General features: G+C 41.9%; 1 protein-coding gene across 2 annotated transcripts; it reads left to right on the forward strand.

The window, feature by feature from the left end:
- The first annotated feature begins 1420 nt into the window (after positions 1-1420).
- Positions 1421-22442, forward strand: LOC109907500 (zinc fingers and homeoboxes protein 2-like). Of its 2 annotated transcripts, XM_020505489.2 has the most exons (4): positions 1421-1559; positions 8590-8728; positions 18114-21113; positions 21524-22442. In XM_020505489.2, the coding sequence occupies exon 3, from the start codon at positions 18285-18287 to the stop codon at positions 21108-21110; it is 2826 nt and encodes a 941-aa protein (XP_020361078.1). In that variant the 5' UTR covers positions 1421-1559; positions 8590-8728; positions 18114-18284; the 3' UTR covers positions 21111-21113; positions 21524-22442. The 2 variants fall into 2 exon arrangements, with proteins under 2 accessions (XP_020361078.1, XP_020361079.1); XM_020505490.2 differs by lacking the exon at positions 8590-8728.
- Positions 22443-23080: the final 638 nt, after the last annotated feature.

The following is a 23080-nucleotide window of genomic DNA, read 5'->3' on the forward strand; positions in this document are numbered from 1 at the left end:
CTAGCAGAGAACATACTCCTTCGCCTTACAATAACACTGATACTGTATTGTGTAGTGACATTTATAATTGGCATCCACTACATCAGTGGAGCTGAGGAAGAAGACGCTGGCCGAAGACAGCAGCAGAGGGGTGTATAAATAATGAATTCAAAGCTCATTTGTATGTAAATGTGCCCAGACACCATGGCGATCCAGTTTGGCCTCATGAATTATGCATGAGGAGAGCCAACCCGTGCTGCAGTGGAGTGCAAAGAACTTCTTCTCCCAATTTATCACACCTATTTCCCCCCTCTGTAATTCATCAGATCATAACAGAAAGAGTTAGAGGCCAACTCCCTGTGCTTCATCAAAAGTGTAGCCATCCACCTCTCTGCTTATTCAATGTCACCCCTGGTCTTAAGGTCACTGAATCCAGAGGAGTAGCCTAAGACTGACTGTAGGGTTTTTTGTCACATTCCTATTGTAGTATCAATGCCTAATCATCAAGGACAGTCAGCTACATACTCCTCTTCAATTTGTTTATATCAAAATAGACATTTTAAGAGTTCAAATTGTATGATACGGTGGTATCCCTAGAATTGCCTGTGTGTACTGTATAAATGTATATACATCTTGCTTGCTATTCTCCGTATGGACAGAAGATGTCGCTATCAGTCACGTTTTCACTAGAGCTTGACAGTGGACACATTGATGTTGCATTATTATGTTGAATTTGGTCATGTACATTAAGTTCACAGACAATATAAATTGCAAAATGATATTGTTAAAACACTGAGCTTTAGGCGGATGCCTTTCTCCCATCAAAGTAAATTGCACTGATGACCATACCTGACAATCAATTTTCCATATTAGGTCTACATATTTAACATAGCATATCTCTAATGTGATTCATGTCCCATAATATTGTTAATGCTAGGTTTATAGTATTCATATTATGCCTAAATAGTCTCGTCTGCCTTATATTTATTTTGCTATATCTTATTTCAATGCATGGCAGTCTACATTATGAATGAACAGTTTTGGCAGTCTATACCCATAGAATCCACTGAGTAAAACATGATTCATAAAGATTTATTGGATATAACCAATCAATGGAGAAAATGTGAAAATGACTTGAATTTATATTGTGTATTTCAGCGTAGATGTGACACTTTATTTCTTGTGTAGGTTATGGTATACACACGAAGTTATTTGATATGTAGTATGGTCAATGTTTGAACATGCGTTCGAATATAATCCACTCACCAGAGGAATTCAGACATTTTGTTCAATTGTCTTCAATTTCCAAATGTATATTGCCATATCTAACTTTTAAATACATTATCATGGCACTTGACTGAAACATATTTTTGGCGTCGTATGCAAATATATGCTGACGTAAAACATCATGTGGTTTTTGTCGTAGATCATGAACGACTACTTTTTTTTTTTTACTGTTGTCTTTAGGTTATGCCAGAATCTTTAGAATTACCAGCGGAATATGCGCGTTACCACCGACTACTTACAATTGGGAATTTTACTGCTAGCTTATCGTCCCAGCAACAAAAGGCTCTAGGCAGGTAAGAATACTATATTAAACAGTTTTTCAACAATGGTGAAGAATATTGGCCAAATAAATTCCTCAAATGAAGTTATAAACGGTTTGGTAGCAAGCGAGACTAGCCGCCTGGTTTGCCCGGCTCGTGTGGTTATGCTAGCGACATCCCTTTCATCACTACTCGCGCGCTGTCACACTTGAATTAGAATCACCTTGCCATCAAATCATGCCAATAAAACCTTAAAAGTATAGTTTACCCTTTAATTACATACATTAACTTTTCGTTTAGGTAAATATTTAACCATTTAGAATTAAGTAAATGTTTTTACTTTGACGTTTTTAACTTTTTTGTGCCCATTTGAAGTGGGCACCTTTAATGTATTGGCGCTAGACATTTAGCTTGCCTTGTCACCTAGCTAGCTAGCGACCCAGCAGCTCACTTCTGAAGTTTGAAAACGTGCTAAACAAAGATTCGTGCTTCAACACTACTTCTGAACTGGTTAGCTTTATAATGTCTATGTTTACATAGTTAGCTAACTCGTTAAATAGTGCCATCATTATTTTAAGATTCGGCCTCCGTTTGTCAAGCTTGTTGACAAGTTCTGGGTTTATACTATAGTAGCTAGCTATAGGACAGTAATGTGAATCATCCTACATATTAGACAGCCTTCCTATTGTCACCAGCGAAACGTACAGTACCTAACTATGTGAATATTTTTTTTATTCCTTAATTGTCACCGTGCATTCCTTAGTTATATGTATTGTGTAACAAGAGGCACAATTTGGATTAGGTAACTACTAGCTAACGTTACTTATCGCTAATTAGTTATTGTACATTTTACTTGCTGCTGTTATATAGCTCTGGTTTTATTTTGTCTCGTAGCTGGTTGAAACTAGCTTGCTAGCAGCCTGGCTACAGCAGTTAGCCAGCCAGGCAGGCAGATGGGTTAAATGTGGTGACGCCTTCCGCGGTATGGATTGGTGGTGGCACACTGGCAGCGCGGGCTATGCTGCCCGGTGACAGCAGTGTGGTAAATTGCACCAGCAGTGGCGGACTGGGACAAGAATTCGGCCCTGGCATTTTATCCACACCAGCCTATATCACTGCGTCCAGCTTCAACCGGGGAAACACTACACAACTTTCTAAATCCTCCTATTGCTCAGCCTCACACATTAAATGACCGTCTTTCCAGTAGTTTTGTGTGTGTTGCCAACGTAGTGGTGCACACACTAAACGATGTGGCACAGAGATGGTCACACATTACAAGATTCTTCACTTGGTCATGAGGATTCTCGATACCATGCTTTCTCGGGAAAACAATGTGATAAGATTTAATGTAGCTACGAGCTGTGGCTCAAAGCAGCCTCGTGAACTTTGTCAGACATTCATGCTTGCCATACAGAGTTCAAATATCTAGCCAACATTTTGAATTGAATAACATAGCTTGTGATCATCAGAGCTGTAACAATTTGACGCATTGGTTAATAAAGGCAAGTACAAACGCATACTAGTAGTAGTCATCGCTCCTGCTCGAGAGTCTACACATTCTGGGTGATGCGAAACATCTCACTGGCTTCCTCTGGCAAACTCTCATTGGCTGTTGCTGATCACCATTCTCAAAACGTGTCATTGCACATCTCACTCTACAAGAGCATTGCAGACTTTGTGCTGATAAAATCAAACATGTTTGAAAATATATTGATGTTCGGAACTTCTCAAAGATGAGTTTGGTAGCCCTCAGATTGCATCTTTGACCCACTCACATTAAGCGAGCGTCTGTGACAGACGCCCCAAGTAGGCAACGACATGGGTATTTTATATCCGATCTCAAAAAGTTGTCTGGGAAGCTAGATCGTGGCAAAAATCTTGTAGTGTGCATCTGCCTTTAGACACGGGCAGTAGTGCTGACATAACATTGACAGTACAGCTTTTTGCAACCGCTGCTATACCAGTGACTGGCAAGACATGGTCCTCCTCTTTTAATTAAACATTTTTACCAGCTCATGTTTAAAACAAATACAAAATGCAAAAATACCACTGGAGCAGGCATGTGCACAGATACGTCTCAACCAGTGCTCAAGCACCTGCCTGTTTGCTTTCCTATGAGAAAGTGCCCTATGTGCTCAGTGGATTTGGTTAATTTTATACATTTTACTGAATAAAAATTATAAATGCATCATAGAAGAATTTCTAAGATTTTACTGAGTTACTGTTCTTATAAGGAAATCAGTCAATTGAAATGCATTCATTAGGTCCTAATCTATGGCTTTTACATGACTGGGACTACAGATATGTATCTGTTGGTCACACATACCTTTAAAAAAAAAAAAGAAGATGCAAAAAAACAAGTAGGGGCGTGGCTCAGAACCCGACAGTATCTGGTGTGACCACAATTTTCCACATGCAGCGCGACACGTTTCCTTTGCATAGAGTTGATCAGGCTGTTGATTGTGGCCTGTGGAATGTTGTCCCACTCATCTTCAATGGCTGTGCAAAGTTGCTGGATAGTGGCGGAAACTGGAACACGATGTTGTACACGTCTTCCCAGAGCATCCCAAACATGCTCAATGGGTGATATGTCTAATATGCAGGCCATGGAAGAACAAGGACATTTTCAGCTTCCAGAAATTGTGTACAGATCCTTGCAACATGGGTCTGTGCATTATCATGCTGAAACATGAGGTGATGGCGGCAGATGAATGAGCCACAGGATCTCATCTCTGTGCATTCAAATTACCATCGATAAAATGCAGTTTTGTTTGTTGTCTGTAGCTTATGCCTGCCTATACAATAACCCCACCACCACCACCATGGGGCACTCTGTTCACAATGGACCATGGCGTTCAATGCCCACAGCTCATTGCACTTTACTTATTAGGTATGGGAAAGTTTAGCTGGAAATGGTTTACATGGTTTCTTATTTGCAAGTAAACAAAGCACTATGACATTGATCAACTATACTGAACAAAAATATAAACACAACATGTAAAGTGTTGGTCCCATGTTTCATGAGCTGAAATAAAAAATCACAGAAATGTTCGATGCACACACAAAGCATATTTCTCTAAGGTTTTGTGCACAAATGTGTTTACATCTCTGTTAGTGAACATTTCTCCTTTGCCAAGATAATCCATCCACCTGACGGTAGTATATCAAGAAGCTGATAAACAGCACAATCATTAAACAGGTGCATCTTATGCTGGGGGACAATAAAAGGCCACTCTAAAATGTGCAGTTTTTTCATACAAATCCACAGATGTCTCAAGTTGAGGGAGCGTGCAATTGGCATGCTGACTGCAGGAATGTCCACAAAAGCTGTTGCCAGAGAATTTAATGTTAATTTCTCTACCATAAACCAACGTTGTTTTTGAAAATTTGTCAGTACATCCAACCAGCCTCACAACCGCATACCACATGTAACCACGCCAGCCTAGGACCTCCACATCCTGCTTCTTTACCTGTTGGGTTGTCTGAGACCAGTCACCCGGACAGCTGATGAAACTGTGTATTTCTGTAACAAAGCCCTTTTGTGGGGAAAAACTCATTCTGATTGGCTGGGCCTGGCTCCCCAGTGGATTGCTTATGCCCTCATAGGCCTACCCATAGCTGCACCACTGCCTAGTCATGTGAAATCCATAGATTAGGTCCTAATAAATTTATTTCAGTTGACTGATTTCCTTTATGTGAACTGTAAGTCAGTAAAATCATTAATTGCTGCATTATTTATATTTTGGTTCAGTATAGATTCAGCCGCGGGACACATTTCTTCTTTTTTCCCCCTACCCTTGAGTGGATGGAGCATAATTACAAGTCATTTGTTGACTGAAAATTGACCGCAGGAAGCCCAAACAGATATCATATTTCACTGAAACATAATAATTTCAAACCTTGCTTACAGTTGTTTATGATCACGTCTAATATGAGTGGAAATACATTAACATATTTTACAAATTAAAATTAATTTCCTGGTGTTTTTACATTTATTTGTATGTCCAACAATGAAATCAGAAGGCTAAGTAAAACCACTTGCGGGCCAAATTGGGGATCCCTGCACTACAATGTCAGGCTCAGGACACTTTTATATTGTATCTCTGTAAGCCCTGTCCCTTGTATGACTTCTCAGTTTGCACTCACTAAAAATAGACTCACAACTCCTATAGCCTGGGCCAGATATGGTGAGATTAGTGGCTAGTAGTAATCCTATACAATTGTTCTTGTAGTTATTTTTTGTATCCTTAATTATGTAAGCCCAATGATAGATGGGGTTAATAGTTTTAAAATGTATATTATGTTGATCAATTAGTTACTTGTTGGTTTTGAATGATTTAAGTATTGTCTAATATTCTTATCAGAAAAACATATATTGCCATTTTGTCTTCAGACTAGCCCTTAGCGAACATTTTTCTGCTCAATCTGGTGCTACTCGATTTTTGGTTCAAGCTCAAGGAATTCATTAATTTGCATCTTATTTGAATTTCCTGCTTGCACAAGTATTGGTTAATGTGAGCTCCAGAGAGCTGCTTGGCAAGCATGCACTTGTGCAAGTCATGTGGTGCAAATACAATGTGCTCTGATGAGCCCCCCCCCCCCCCCCCCCCCCCCCAACTGAGCATGTGCAAAGCTGGAAATCACAAGCCCAGTGCTCAAATTCTGCAGCTTTGTTTTTGCTCTCCTCCACTATGCCGGGCTTGCCTAATTGGATGTTAACACGCATAGGCTACTCCATTTTGCAATATGCAGCCCTGCAGACTAACAAGCAAGGTGTGGTAGACCTATCCTGTAAATACTTTATGACTAAGGCTAGTAGAATGTTCTGCATGCTGCATTAGATTAATATATTTAGTGCTCCAGTAAATGCATTTGCATTCAGTTGTCTCACTGAATCAAGTGGGTCTGTTTCTTCCCAGAGAGCTGCATGTGGGACCTAACTACTGTAGCCATGGAGGCTGTAGTGTAGAGCCATCTACTGCAGCTTCCCCAACATCATTCATTGCATAGTTACCTCTGTTTACACAAAAATTATCTGTCTGCTCGCTTTGAATACCATAGTCGATTAATTGCCAGCACCAATTAAGATATGCTAAATATTTTTATTTCAGTGACTCAATGTTAGTGAAATGGTAAAATTCCGAACACTTAAATGTAGGCCACATCTCTCAACAGCAGTTGGCTATCTAAAGCATTTTGTATTTCACATTATGATTCAGTGTAAGAGAAGAGAACCATAATCAACTACATTTGCCTCCAAAAGCAGCTCTATTGCTTTAAGACTTCATTTGAGGGTCAGAAATGACATAAGCTTGGACACAGCCTTACACTGTTCTCCTCTTCAACTCTGCCTCCAACAGTGTCCTCAAAAGTAAACACATGGCGTAGGCGTAAAGTACTCCTTGGCTGAACCTTCACTTCAGGGTTGTCGATTCTGGCAAACAGGAGGGGCTGTCAGGACCATCATATTTATTGGTAGTTATCACAGGCCTAGCCTTGTGGAGAGAGCGCAGTGGTTTTCATTCAATAATGGTACATTTTGATTCTCCAAAAGAAAATGAATTTCATTGCAGCTACATTACCTTGAATAGGCCTACTTGTTTATCAATACATTGAGTGGTGAGTAGGAGGTAGTTCTATGTGGCAACCACTTGCTGCGGTTCACATGTGGATGCTATGCTGTTGGTGACTAAGCAGTCGTTTCAGGTGGACGGATGATGTCACTTCTTTGGGCTTAAGCTCCCTTGAAAGCTGCGTTGTTGTGCTCTGTCTGTAGCAATGACCTCATCCTGAGGGGGAGCATCTCAGTGGCTCTCTGGTTGTACTGTATGGTCCACAGCCCCTCTTGTCATAAGTGCTGTATGTGGGGTGGATCATAGGCTGGGAAGATCCCAGTATCGCGAGACTAGTTATTATCATGGCAAGGAAACAAAACAACTTAACTTTAACTTCTTTAGGAAAACTGTTGGAAACCATCATTATGTTGTCATCCAGAGTTACATTTATTTTCCAAGCTATAGCGCACAATATTTTACATTCACAGGTTCTTAAAGGACTAAAGAATTTGGTCTGTTTCGTGTTTTTATATATATATATATATATATATATATATACACACACACATATATTGCAATACTGGTATCATCCCAGCCCTAGGTGGATGACTCCATTTTGTAAATGTCAAATCAAATTTTATTGTTCACATACACGTGTTTAGAAGATGTTATTGCGAGTGTAGTGAAATGCTTGTGCTTCTAGTTCCCGACAGTGCAGCAATATCTAACAAGTAATATCTAACAATTTCACAACAAATACCTAATACACACATCTAAGTAAAGGAATAGAATAAGAATATATGGATGAGCAATTTGAGCGGCATAGGCTAAGCGTGTTCGTGTTAAGACGTTATGTTTTTGTGTGCCATAGATATGGCAGCGCCGTCTAAAGGGCCTATTTCAACAAGCATAGCAATTACAACAGTAGAGTAGTACTGGTTTCCCCCCTGAGCATCCCGCCCCCACCAGAGTGTTAAGACGTTATGTTTTTGTGTGCCATAGATATGGCAGCGCCGTCTAAAGGCGCTGCCATATAATGTAACACATTTTTGGTATATTTTCTATAACATGCACTGTGTATTGTAATTTCGGGTTAGTTTGTTACATCTTCGAATAAGCAGCTTGCTGCCTAGCTCCATTTTACACAGCTTCCATCTCGCTTTGGGCTGATTGTTATAAACTAGTCCTGGTTTTACCCCAGTCTTGCACACACTTTTTAAAGTAGCCTAACTGTATCGGCGATGAGCTTAATTCCTAACGGCGTTCATTGACAAGTTGTAATGTGATTAATTCTGATAAGTCAAGCGCAATGAAACGATACATCCCAGGTGGTGTTTGTCATTCAAATAACCTTCCAAAGCTGTCCGGCTCTTTCTTTCGGCACGTTTCCAAGGTAACAACCTTCAATTTTTCGGCAAACACAAAGCAATGCCGTTTTCAGGGTCTTGGCAGGGCTCTGCCTCCGAGCTACCCCCCCCCTTGCCACTGACATTCTTGTCTCGTCTCAGATTCCAGAGGAGACTACCCAGAGTGCCGCTGGACCGGAGACCAAAAAGGAGCTGGAGAGAGTGGAGGCGGAACTGGAGCAAGATAGGCAACCCCCCCCCCCCCCCCCCAAGGGAAGCCCCACCCTACTGCGGAAGTGCAGTGAGTGCCCTTTCACAACGGGGCAACACTCTGGTGGGGGCGGGATGCTCAGGGGGGAAACCAGTACTACTCTACTGTTGTAATTGCTTTGCTTGTTGAAATAGGCCCTTTAGACGGCGCTGCCTTTCGTTGACATCAGATTTGCAAGTTTTCTATTTATATTATCCTTAGAACATCCTTGGATGTGGTATGGGCAAAGCCATGTTCACACTACGCAGCTTTAAGCCCACTCAGCATACAGTAAATATCACAATAGATAGCTATAAATACAAACAAAGCAAACAGCTGCTCATCTAAAACATATTGAACATAATATATGCAACAATTAGAAGTCAAATTTCCATTCAGCAAACTCAACAGAATGCACAGCACTAAGCCGCATACGAGCTAATATTCCTAGCTAGCATAGTTAACATTAGTTGGCTGATTTTTAATCTTCTCAGTCATGCATCGAGTAGGGCAGGCTATTATTTCAAATAGAAAACTATCAATCTGCATTTTAACACAGGTAGTTCCCATGGTAAACATTTCTCTGCATTTACTTTTTAAACACTTCAAAACATATATTTGCCTAGCTAGCTAACTATGTACTGTTTTCCTTTTTTTGTCAATGAGAAAGTAACAGGCTGTTACTGCAATTAAAACTAGGCATAAAAGCTCGATAAACAAGTCTCCAAATGTATGTTATTTCTGTTTTAGATATGAGCTGTTTTACTTGTCTGCTTCAAGAGACATTCTCTTTGCACACCACAAACACACTGTGGGGGATTTGTGGTGCAGAAGTGTCCTAACCGACCTACAGACCCAATAACCCCCTCTCGTTTGACTGGATTCCACTGGATATCTGGATCAAAAGGGGCTAAGGTGGTGGGCGTGGTTGGCCCAGCTGAATTTGAGTACATTTTAGAGGCCCCCATCTTGGCGGTGTAGACATTCTTGAATTTAAGGCAATTTCCTGAAATTCTAAACGTTTATCCATAGAGCTGAGAAAAATGTTAGCCGTTTTTAAGCTAATTTCCTTCAATTCTATGCATTTTACCTTGGCTAATGCTGCGTAATTTTGTTCAAACTTCATAACAAATCAAAACTGCCAAATTCATTGTTTTTGGAATTTTTGATTCTACCTGGCTGTCTAGATTTTTTTTGTGAATTTGTTGGTTCTCAAAGATTATATTATTACCAAATATGTAGTCCCATAATCTTTTTTACATACTTTATATCTGGTTTTAGTCATTTAGACTGAAGGCGCTTTTCCATCCTGAAAATTATTATTATTATTATTTTTGCACTGTTTGGTGGCCCGAAAAAACGCCTAGGCAACCCACCCAAGGATTTTGATGGCAGAAAAATCCCTGTGATGGTTAGTCAGATGGTTCAACATGCAGCAAAGGGAACTTCAGTGTTACCAATATAATACTGTATATAGTAATTACCACACAATTAATTGTAGATGTGTCAGACTTTTTCAGAAGAACAAGCATACAAAATATAGTATCTAGTCTGTTTTTCCATCTAATAGAAGTAATGGTTTTTGGTACAGATAAGTGAATATTATGTTTGGCGCTCACTTGAAATTCCACTGTAATTAATGGGCCGCATAACAAGTGACACTTTACAGTATTTATTTGAATGTTGGAGCGAGACCCATCTGGGGTATGTTTATTTGTGCAACGATACGTCACCATGGGTCATCATGCCGCAGTGAAAGTCTTTGATCCGTCTCACACTTCGCAATATTAGTTCTCCTTGACCTCCACCGTTAAAGCGGTTCACCCAAGTAATGTCTCCTACCCGGCCAGGGCTAATAGAATACTTTATATTTGGCAGGAAAACAGTGATTTTTGGTGCATAGTTAGACTTGGGAACCATATCTCCGGTCTTTCAACAGCTGACATGCCAGCACGTTTTCCCTTTCAATCCAAGTCCTGAGTCACCAGGTAAGTTGACTCTCGATTCACTGACAAGCAGCCACTGCTGCCTACTGCAACTGGAGTTACTGTGTGTACCCTTGATCAAGGCCACATTTAATAATTCATCAAGGGGGTGGGCATTTTTATGCCTTCCCACTCAAAGTGCCATAATAGATGGCTACGCATACAAACATGAAGAATACCAACTTTAAAAGCCACGTAGGGAACTGTTAAATAAATATATATTTCTTCATACTTGTACCACTTTTAATATTGAGTTGCACCCTCCCCCTTTTGCCCTCAGAACAGACTCAATTCGTCTGGGCATGGACTCGGTCAAGCGTTCCACAAGGATGCTGATCCATGTTGACTCCAATGCTTCCCACAGTTGTGTCAAGTTGTCTAGATGTCCTTTGGGTGGTGGATCATTCTTGATACACAGGAAATTGTTCAGCTTGAAAAACCCTGCTGCGTTGTATTTCTTGACACAAACCTTTGCGCCTGGCACCTACCATAACCCATTCAAAGGCACAAATCTTTTCTCTTGCCCATTCACCCTCTGAATGGCGCACACACACACACAATCCATGTCTCAGTTGTATCAAGACTTAAAAATCCTTCTTCAACATGTCTCCTCCCCTTCATTTACACTGATTTATTTGAAGTGACATCCATAAGGGATCATAGCTTTCACCTGGTCAGTCTGTCATGGAAAGAGCAGGTGTTCCTAATGTTTTGTACAGTGTATATTAACATACCTGCAGTGAAGAATTTTTCCTTATCACTTTAACAAGATGACATGCACACCTTGTGAATACCAAATGCTTTCCCCAATTGGTTCTGTGGCATCAAGTGATCTATGTTGTGCTTCTCCTTGAGTCTCACCTGTGTGCTTGTCCTGGGTACATGGGAGGCTTAATTCCGCTCTCCATACTTTGTTTGCCAATGTTTAGCTATATTTTTTAACTGCTCATAATTTACTTACGTCTGCTGTCTCATTTGTGCATGGACAGTGTTTGTGACTTGATCTCACATGTATCCTACATGCATACGCTGTTGGGTGGAAATTATATTTTAAACAGACTAGTCTCTTTTAATTTGTCTAAAAAGATAAACATTTAGGCCTGCCTGAAGATTCTGTTGTCCCCATTTGAACTACTACGAGTTTGATACCGTTTTGTTCCTTAGACCATGTGTCTGGCAAAAGATACGTATTTGCTGTCGAACAACAGCTGAAAACTCAGCCCACTCCTTCCCCCTTGTCTTCATCAGACCCCCTTCTCGGCTCCCCCTCTCCCCCCCAGACACCCCCTCGGATTCGTCAACGTTGCTTTGCCTCTAAACTCTCTGGGAAAGAAGCCATGGGAGTCTGCCGCTCTACTGGATCCAGTTCCTGCTGGACATCCCCACATGTAGAGAAGCAGCTGGCCACCACACAGTTATTCGGCACATACCCCTTCCAGCTCTCTCTCACACACACTCGTGCTCCTGTCCTTTACGTAGCCCTTTTCTCAGTCTGTTTACACATATACAAATGAATGGTTTCTTCACCACTGTTTACAGCATCACACCTTAATGGGCTAATGTATTGTTTCATAACTTTTCATATGCGAGCTCCAACGTTTTATTTTGAGTCGCTGGACGTTTTAGCCTTTCATCCGCAGTTCAGTGGTCAGCAGAAAACCATTTCCTGCGTTTTTGCCATTGTTTAGAGTGACCACAAACCCTGCTTTACCACAATGTAAGGATCAATGGTTTCTTTGTCTGCAGGGGTGTAAGGAGGAAAGCATGGGGGGAGAAAAAAAAAACGTTTTCCAGATCGGAGCTTAAACAAGCAGCACAGGATGTGCAGCCAAACTATTTCCCTGCTTGGCTGGCGTTTTTGAAATAAATGTCTTTAATGTGTGGAGTTTGCAGACAAGATGGAGTCCTCTGTTCTCGGAGAACAGCAGTCCCTGTGGATGTCATGTGGTTTCGTCCCTTTTATTCACAGGTGGGCGGGACGGGATCCTGCCTAAACATACTTCTAATCCTTTGTCTGATCTTGTGTTTGTCTCCGTGGTTTAGTTTGTAGTTTATTTCAAAGACCAAGTTTAGAGATGTTTTCATGAACTAAGAGACAGTCAGACATTAGTTTGAGACATGTTCGCAGGAGAATAAACGTGAACAATCAAGACGAAGGAGAAGGAATAGGAATATTAGTCACCAAATTATCATTGGCCAAAAATTTGACCATTATACTATATGAATGTCCTTCAAAAGTATGAACAAGACCCTCACATTTCTAAATTCAAACGGAGCGAAACAATTGCCATCAAAAGGTCTTGGAGGAGATTGAATCACTCTTATCTCCGGTTTGGCAGTTTCCATAGCAACCTGCCAGTCCCATGGCCATCTGAGGAGAATTAAACCCCAGTAGCCTGGACCCAAATCTGCCATCAAAGTTTCAGGGGCATCAATCTGAGCGTAATGATTAAACGTTGTAAGAGTTGTTTGGAATAGCCCTTACACACTAATGATGCCACAGACTTTCCCCTAACATTTATATAGCTAGGGGAAATACTTTTTAAAATTTTTTATTACATCCTTACATAATAGTATGGAATAGCCTATATTTGTGTGGTCTACATTGTGTGACTGCATTTGTTTTGTATAATTCGTTTTTTGTTGTTTTTGACTCGTCGTGCTTTGGATTTGTGGGAGTCTGTATATAATGTACAGTTCTACACTGTGTGAAGATATTAAACCCGACCTATGTTGCCAGAGACAACAGCACAGTGCATAACTTCTCCATGAGCTCTTCCCCTAGAAGGTAACTGTCTAACCACTTCAAATAGGCTACACTGACTTACGAAACACCAAAGGGGGACTAATGCAATTACCTCTGTCTCCATGCAGAACTGATAAGGTATTAAAGGGTGGCCTGATGAGATTTAAATTAATTCTGTGCTCATTCAAATTCTTCTCTCATTGAGAATGAGCTGCTCTGTTATTTGGGTTTAGTCTCCTCTCACTGGCGAAGCAGTTCTTAAAATGTTTAACTAAATAGAGCAAGATTTAGCCGATGAGCTTGTACTTAACATGCTTTTGAAATCAGACACATGCAACGTTTCCTCAGTGCAGTGCACTATTTGAGAACTTTGATATTGCATGTCAGTCAGTCACCACCTTTTGATATGGAAATGACTACACGGGAAAATAAAACATGATCCTTTCTAGAACTGCTTATTTGGATTGCATGATGCTCTCTGAGCTTTGAGGACAACTTCTAACTAAGATCGATGTCTCTGAATGAACCTGCGTTCATTTGAGGACAAATTATGCCTTGTCTTTTAGGAAGTGCAGCCTAAATCGTTTATGAATCTTTATCCTTACTGGTGTTGATAATCATAGTTTTATAGTAACTAGGAAGTTCCTTTTGTGTTACTAATTAGCCTACAGTCGATCACAAATGCCATTATCCACTTGTCAAATTTGTTTGAGCCCTACATGACATGCTCAGATTGACTCGGTCTGTCTTTTTTCTTGTTTTTCTCTCTCCCCTCTTACTTTCTCGCTGTCTGTCGTTTTCTCTTGTGATTGAGAGAGCTGACCGCAAGGCAGGGCTGCGTGTATGTGACTTAGTAGAGGCTGCCTCTGGGGTTTTACACAGTCTGCTGTACAGGACATTGATCATCCACGATGATGCATTGCGTTTGTTCTCTGAACTGGTACCGGAAGAGTTCAACGCGCCATTTTAGAAATCTTCAGCGCTAGTCTTTTCCACGGTATAGATCCCTGAACATCCCTGGCATATGTCACTGTCAGCCTTCTTTAGAGGGAATTGTCTTGCCCAGATTTTAGGGGGAATTTTCTTGCCCTGATTTTAGGCAGTCAGTGTTGCCACCATTTATGAAGTGTGTTAATCGGCCAGTATGCACAGATGAGGTTTAAGTCATATCCCAGGCAGTCTGGAGGCCGGCTTATGTCTCCCGTGGCTGACTGGCGCTTTGAGAGTTGCCAAAGGACACGAGACAGAATGGCTCATGCATGTTTGATCAGCCCAGCCCTGCCGCCTCCATGGAGAAGGCCTACCCAGGCGAGCGTCACGGATCAGCCAGAATGGATCGTCCCGACGGGGTTCGCGGAGGACCCTTGCCACACGCTGTTCACTGTGGCTGGCCCCAGCTCTGCTCGACCACAGCCCTCCTCGCCTAATTAGCACCTGTGAGAAGAAATCGTTAATATGCAGTGGTGAGGTAGCAGAAAGGCACCTCGCTGCCTTGGCTGTTGCCATAGTGACACCATGGCAATGAAGGCAGTCTAATTATTTTAGATTTTTTTTTTTTCATTTTTAATAAGGAGCCACTGAATCTATTTCATTTATGAGGGAGGACTGATATAATTATTTATTCATGTTTTAGTTCATCATTCAGTTCTGGGCAATATGGGCATGACAATTCAAGTTTATGTAGAATAGAGTGTACCCTTGATGAGGCTGGATAATATTTGTGAGGCAAGTGTGTGATCGAACAATCTTCCATATTTATAAAAATATAAAAAATAATTTGTGCCCATGCCATAGATTGTTGTTTAGGTAGAGGTGACGAGATGCCTGGCATGTTGCATTCTTAAGGTGCAAGACAACAGAATCCCTGCTGGCCAGCATATTGACAGACCTAGAGCTGAGGACACTGTTGCTGTGCTTTTTACAATTAACAATATTCCTTTTGATTACTGAATATCGGCCTAGATCTGTCAGTTCCGTTTGAAAAACATGGTGTGTTTTTTTTCTGCGTCACATGAATTGTAAATACTGTATGCAAACTTGAGGAAGGCAGTCATATGGTCTTGTCTTGGTGTTCCGTGCACCTTGAGGCACATTAACACTATATAGCCTAATTACTGTTTCAGGCCCTGTGTGGATAATGAATGATTGATCAATGCTTTTTGTCATGCGTCTCATGGTGCTACTGAATACAAACTCAGCAACTTATTAATTTTCAGCAACTTATTAACATGTGTAAATATTTGTATGAACATAAGATTCAACAACTGGGATATATAAACTGAACAAGTTTCACAGACTTGTGACTAACAGAAATGGAATAATGTGTCCCTGAACAAAGGGGGGGTCAAAAGTAACAGTATCTGGCTGCATAAAGTACTGCAGTGCATCTCCTCTTCATGGACTGCACCAGATTTGCCAGTTCTTGCTGTGAGATGTTACCCCAGTCTTCCACCAAGGCACCTGAAAGTTCCCGGACATTTCTTGGGGGAATGGCCCTAGCCCTCACCCTCCGTTCCAACAGATCCCAGACGTGCTCAATTCGATTGAGATCCAGGCTCTTCACTGGCCATGGCAGAACACTGACATTCCTGTCTTGCAGTAAATACCGCACAGAACGAGCAGTATGGCTGGTGGCATTGTCATGCTGGAGGGTCATGTCAGGATGAGCCTGCAGGAAGGGTACCACATGAGGGAGGAGGATGTGTAACGCACAGCATTGAGATTGCCTGCAATGACAACAAGCTCAGTCTGATGATGCTGTGACACACCGACCCAGGCCATGACGGACCCTCCACCTCCAAATCGATCCCGCTCCAGAGTACAGGCCTCGGTGTAATGCTCATTCCTTCAACGATAAACGCGAATGCGACCATCACCCCTGGTGAGACACAACCGCGACTCGCCAGTGAAGAGCACTTTTTGCCAGTCCTGTCTGGTCCATCGACGGTTGGTTTGTGCCCGTACACTACGTTGTTGCCGGTGATGTCTGGTGAGGACCTTCCTTACAACAGGCCTACAAGCCCTCAGTCCAGCCTCTCTCAGCCTATTGCGGACAGTCTGAGCACTGATGGAGGGATTGTGCATTCCTGGTGTAACATGGGCAGTTGTTGTTGCCATCCTATAACTGTCCCGCAGGTGTGATGTTTGGATGTACCGATCCTGTGCAAGGGATGCTACACATGGTCTGCCACTGCAAGGACGATCAGCTGTCCATCCTGTCTCCCTGTAGCGCGGTCTTGGGTGTCTCACAGTATGGACATTGCAATTTATTGCCCTGGCCACATCTGCAGTCCTCATGCCTCTTTGCAGCATGCCTAAGGCACGTTCACGCTGATGAGCAGGGACCCTGGGCATCTTTCTTTTGGTGTTTTTCAGAGTCAGTAGAAAGTCCTCTTTAGTGTCCTAAGTTTTCATAATTGTGACCTTAATTGCCTACCATCTGTAAGCTGTTAGTGTCTTAATGATCATTCCACAGGTGCATGTTCATTAATTGTTTGTGGTTCATTGAACAAGCATGGGAAACAGTGTTTAAACCCTTTTCAATGAAGATCTGAAGTTATTTGGATTTTTCTAATTATCTTTGAAAGACAGGGTCCTGGAAAAGGGATGTTTCTTTTGCGGAGTTTATATGGTAGTTTTCCTACAGACAATAGTCATGCTACTTTTAGACTGGTGTTGAAAGTTCTAGGGATCTTGAATTTAAGTTCAGATTATTTCATTCTAGATGTAAAGTTTGTCAGACTGACCTTAGGTGTGCAATTGATAAAAGCATAGTGACAAGGCATCATAATTAAACTTTTGTCTATTAACCTGAACAAAAAAAACTAGAGGCAGTTAGTTCAGCTTGTTGGTAATAAAATGTAATTGTACTGTAGGCCTAATTATTGTAATAATGTAGTAAGTGTAGGCTAGCTTGGGTAGGACCATTGCATGTAGCCTAGAAGTTTAATTATTAAAACAACAAAGCTAAAAGTGATAGTTTTGTTTAAAGACTTAAAATGGCTAATACACTAAGATTTGTAATACTGTCATTATTAGATAAATAGGTTATCATGTGTCTTAGATTTTCTCTCCCTTCCTCCCCCCATCACAACGGTCTCACTCAGGCCATGGCCTAGTTTATCTTCTGCTTTGTGCTCACATTGGCGTACATGTTACACTTCAGAATGCCTGAATGTGAGACTCTTTCGCCACTCAAAAACTTCTCCACTTTTGAGTTTGTGTGAATGTCAGTCTGGCTTCTATGAAGTTAAACTTTGTACTGAAAGTCACACCTCAGTACTGCATTTTAGGCCCACTCTCTGTAGATATTGAATTATATGTTTATAGACCTACTGTTTTTCCAGATTAGGTGGTACAGCTATAGTTTTACAAGAGTGAAAATAAAAGGTGATGTCAGTTAAAGGGCCAATCTGTAGTTGCTCCATACATTTTTGGACTTTAATGATATATTCTTCAAGAATCAATGGGTACATAATTTAGAAATGCCTCTTGAACTTAGTTTAACTGTCACACTCCATGAGAACCCAAAATATAAGCTTGTTTTAAACAAACACTATAGCCTCGAAACATGTTTAAATGGATGGTCAAACCTTGCATCCATAGCTCTGTCTGAGTTTGAGTGGTTACATTTCTCCAGCCCCATCCCTCAGCTTTTTTTCAACTGCCCCTTTTAACATTTCCTATTTTCCCCTTTTTATTCCAGGTGAATGCCATCTGTGATGAACTCTCATGAAGCCGCACACGGGAGCTGACGTCCACAGTCCGCAGGAGACACCACTGCAGACCCAGGACAGTAGAGGAGCAGGGTCTTCTTCAAACACTGGAGACTTACCCTCCCCCTGACCCAAATAACATCCCACATCAGTCACCAGCAATGTCCAGTCGCAGGAAATCCTCCACCCCCTGCATGATCCGGGTTAGTGACATAATAGAGCAGGATGACTCTGAAGAAATGGAAGTGTCCACTGCCAATGTGACCAACAATGGGTCTTCAGAGTCTGTGGAAAATCAAGACCATACAGTACAAGACACTATAGAAGATCTAGGAAGTGAGATTGAAACAAAAGTTGTGGCGGAAGCTGATCCTATGCCCCAACTGAGGCAGCATGGAAGTTATGAGTGCAAATACTGTCCTTTCTCCACCCAGAAACTCAATGACTTCAAAGAGCACGTAGACTCCAGTCACCCCAATGTCATACTCAACCCCCTCTATCTGTGTGCCGTGTGCAACTTCAGCACCAAAAAGTTTGACTCTCTTACAGACCACAATGAGACCCAACACCCTGGAGAGACCAACTTCAAGTTCAAGAGGGTAAAAATAAATAACCAGACTATCTTGGAGCAGACAATCGAAGGCAAGACCAATTCAGTTCTCTGCAATACTGTAGACGGACAAGGCGTTGTCACTTTTCCACCGAGCAAACCAATTACGGGGAATATCGGAAAGCCAAACATGGACAACATACAGTCCCTCTACCAAGGGAATGATTTGGAAAAGAGGTTGGAAAACTTTATTCCAAAAGATCAAATCACAGCTGTGAACATAAACGGCACAATGATCATCCCTGAACCAACAATCATTCAAGGGCTTTCGTATGTAATGCCATTGCTTCAAAGACCACCCAACTTCTGTTCTGTACCAACAATTGCTGTTCCTCTGAACTCTACTAAATATAATCCTTCACTGGACAATAACACAACCCTAATGACATCTTTTAACAAATTCCCTTACCCAACCCATGCTGAGCTGTCCTGGCTAACTGCTGCGTCCAAGCACCCAGAGGAGCAAATAAAGGTGTGGTTCACTACCCAACGGCTAAAGCAGGGCATCACCTGGTCACCAGAGGAAGTCGAGGAAGCCAGGAAGAAAATGTTTAATGGCTCCATCCCACCCATACATCAGACCTTCACCGTTCTGCCTACCCCAATTTCTCAGCCTGCCAAAGCCACCCAGCCCCTTATTCAGACTAGCTTTGGGCAGTCTAATCTAGTACTGACAAGTATTGCTAATGGATCAACCATGACCTGTGCTCCTGTTGCAGTGACTGTAGCCAGTTTTGTGCAACCTCTCAAGCGACCCCTGACAACTCCTTCATTCGCCCCAGAATTAAAGCGCCCCATGGCGGCCCCTGCAGAAGACCCAAAGGAGAAGATACTAATGGCCCCTCCTCCAGTTCCACAAAAAGAGAGACTTCCCATGGCCCCACCCCCAGTGCCCCCAGAATTAAAGAGATCTGTAGCATTTCCTATTATCGCCTCGGAGATGAAAAGGTCCTTGGCAGCACCTCTCATGGTTTCTAAAGGAAAACTGCCCTTGGCCACTCCACTTGTGAACCCCAAAAACAAGCTGCCAATGGCACCTTCTCCAGTCTTCCCTAAGATGAAGAGACCTATTGTCACCCCTCAATTCAAGAGTTACATGCTGCCTCCTCCTTCATTAGTTTCCAAAGACAAACTTCCAATCACCCACTCTCTATTGGCTTCAGACTTAAAGTTACCAATCTCACCCCCTCTCATTGCCCCTCAAGTGAGGAGGCCAACAATAATCCAGTCCGTGTGGACTCCCCTCAAGGGCCCGTTCCAACTCCCTAGCTTTTACCAAGACAGCAAGAAAACAAAAACGCAAATAACAGAGATGAAGGCCAGATATGTCAGAGGACGTCTCTCAGAGGACAAAGTGCTCACCCCTCTTGGGGAAGCCAATGGTGTCTCTCGTGGAGATGCAAAGTGGGTTCATGACCAAGGGCCTCATGCACAGAACGGCATTCTACAGTTGTACAACGAGCTAGCATCAAAACCAGAACAGCAACAATCAGTTCAGACTCAATTTCCACTCTTGGAGAGAATGAAAGGGAAGACTTCTGAGCAGTTGAAGATTCTAGAAGAGAACTTCCAGAGAAACAGCTCTCCAACATACAATGACGTTGACAATCTAGTGACTGCAACCCAACTGTCGCGGGAGGAAATTGACAGCTGGTTTTTAGAGCGCCGGGCGCTGCGTGACAACCTTGAACAAGCTCTTCTAAACTCCATGGGCTCAAAGAGACTCAACGTTGATAAGCGTCAGCAACAACACGGACCGCTGAATGGTGTGCACAAGCAAGGTGGCCATCCAAGAAGCTCTCCCTTTGCCATCATTGCCCCCACCACCACTTGCTCAGTGCCTCTAGACAGCAAATCCTTGGCTCTTCTGAAGGATGTTTTTGCACAAACTCGGTGGCCTTCCCCTGAAGAATACAATCAGCTTGAGGCCCAGACAAGCCTGGGTCGCACAGAAATCGTCCGCTGGTTCAAGGACAGTAGGTCAGCACTGAAGAGTGGGACCTTGGAGTGGATGGAGTTTTTCCATAAACTGAACAGCAGTGGGCAAAATGGCGAGGGGGCGCTACTGAGCACGGAGAATGCTTTCAGCATAATCCAGCGCTACCAGGAAGTAAAGGCACCCAAGGTGGAGGATATTGGGAGGCTAACGGAGCATGCCAGTCTTAGCAGCCAGGAGATCAAGGAATGGTTTGCCAGCAAATTGAGACAAAACACATCTGATATCAGCCAGAATTGTGGCCAAAATGGAGGCTCTCGAGAGGGGTTCGGGAGCTGGATGGAGGAAACCAAGGGGATGGATGCACGCATGGGTGCTAAGGAGCTGGTCTCGGACAAAGACAGGATGATGGAGGATGCTTCTGGAAGGGTGACTGGATAAAGGGTAAGAAAGTGTATCAAACTTAATTTATTAGTTTTGTAGACATTTACATTTTACTCATTTATCCAGAGCAACTAACAGGAGCAATTAAGGCTAAGTGCCTTGCTCAAGGGGACATTGACAGACTTATCACCTAGTCAGCTTGGGGATTTGAACCAGCAACCTTTTGGTTACTGGCCCAGCCTCTTAACCGCTAGGCTACCTGCTGCCACTAGAATAGGGCATGTTTTTCTTACTGTAGTAGCTGCATTTCACAACGTGTCCTAGTTACTAATGGGACCAAGGCACTGAGAGCCCTGACTGTTGGCAGTAGAATAGCATTTTAATCCCTTTTGGGAATTATCAGGGCTCTTGTGAAAGTGTTATGCCAATTGTATAAAATGTAATAATGGGACCATTTTTCTTCCTTGCAGGTGAGAACCGTTGCCACTGTCAGTTGCACACAGGAGCTGAAAAGGAAAGAGTTTAATTATTGAATATTGTATTTTCTGAACAAATTATTTCTTGCTTGTTCCATCCCAGTTTGTGCCCAACATTTCCTCAAGGTTGAGTTAACTTTGTAGAACGTTTTCAAAAACATGGTGGTAATGTTGTGTGTGATTTAGGATGAGGTAGAAGGCACAGTGCACTGAATGTGTACCTGAAGCACTGACCAGGTGGTGATCGTTGAGTGCCAAAGCTGGATTTGCTGTGTTATTACACTTTTAAAAAAAGGGTTCTTGTAAATATATTTTTTCTGTGTTGCTACAGATTTGTACAATTTTGGGGGAATTTTGTTACATTTTATAATGGGAGCAACTTGCCCCTTTTTTTCGCTCCAGCGGATCTTAGTGGTCTGTCCTACATTTTGTAATGAAACACCATGAACCACTACAACCGTTGGCAATACTTCAGTCCATTTTCCAATGCTGAACTTCCGTTGCAGTTCCCTCCTGTCAGGTGGACTTATATCAAATCAAACTATTTACGGTTCTGAAGTGCTATTGTACTCCCTGGACTCTAAGCCAACCTGCACTTTGGTAAGGAACATGCTTGTTTGACCAAGTGATGTTGTGGATCATTGTTAGAGAAAAGAAACGGTCAGTGGCAAAACCAGAAAGAAATAATCACATTGAAACAAATCCAGAATCATGCTGCCTGCCTGCATCATAGTTTAATCTTTCTCTTTTGATTTATTTGTTGTCCTGCAAATGAACATACACATCTGTAATAGCCTTTATACCTACGTACATGTTGACTTAATAGAAGTAGTGCTAGTTCCATTCCGACATTAGAAACAAACCAATACAAGCTCTTTATGTACCGCTTTAGTGTCATGGTCAGGACATAGTGCCTTCGAGAAAGTATTCAGACCCCTTGACTTTTTCCACATTTTGTTACGTTACAGCCTTATTCTAAAATTGATTAAATAAATAAAACATTTCAGTAATCTGCACTAGAGGTCGACCGATTATGATTTTTCAACGCCGATACCGATTATTGGAGGACCAAAAAAGTCGATACCGATTAATCGGACGATTATTTTATTTTATGTATTACATTAATGACAATTGCAACAATACTGAATGAACACTTATTTTAACTTAATATAATACATCAATAAAAATCCATTTAGCCTCAAATAAATAATGAAACATGTTCAATTTGGTTTAAATAATGCAAAAACAAAGTGTTGGGGAAGAAAGTAAAAGTGCAATATGTGCCATGTAAAAAAAAAAACTAACGTTTAAGTTCTTTGCTCAGAACATGAGAACATATGAAAGCTGGTGGTTCCTTTTTAAAATGAGACTTAAATATTCCAAGGTAAGAGGTTTTAGGTTGTAGTTAATATAGTATTTATAGGACTATTTCTCTCTCTACCATTTGTATTTCATATACCTTTAACTATTGCATGTTCTTATAGGCACTTTAGTATTGCCAGTGTAACAGTATAGCTTCCGTCCCTCTCCTCGCCCCTGCCTGGGCTCGAA

Source organism: Oncorhynchus kisutch, linkage group LG17 (genome assembly GCF_002021735.2).
Source record: "Oncorhynchus kisutch isolate 150728-3 linkage group LG17, Okis_V2, whole genome shotgun sequence".
In the NCBI taxonomy this organism is placed as follows: domain Eukaryota; kingdom Metazoa; phylum Chordata; class Actinopteri; order Salmoniformes; family Salmonidae; genus Oncorhynchus; species Oncorhynchus kisutch.

Excerpts from the sequence above, each read along its gene's own strand:
- LOC109907500 (XM_020505489.2), top strand. The coding sequence starts at position 18,285 with ATGTCCAGTCGCAGGAAATCCTCCACCCCCTGCATGATCCGGGTTAGT.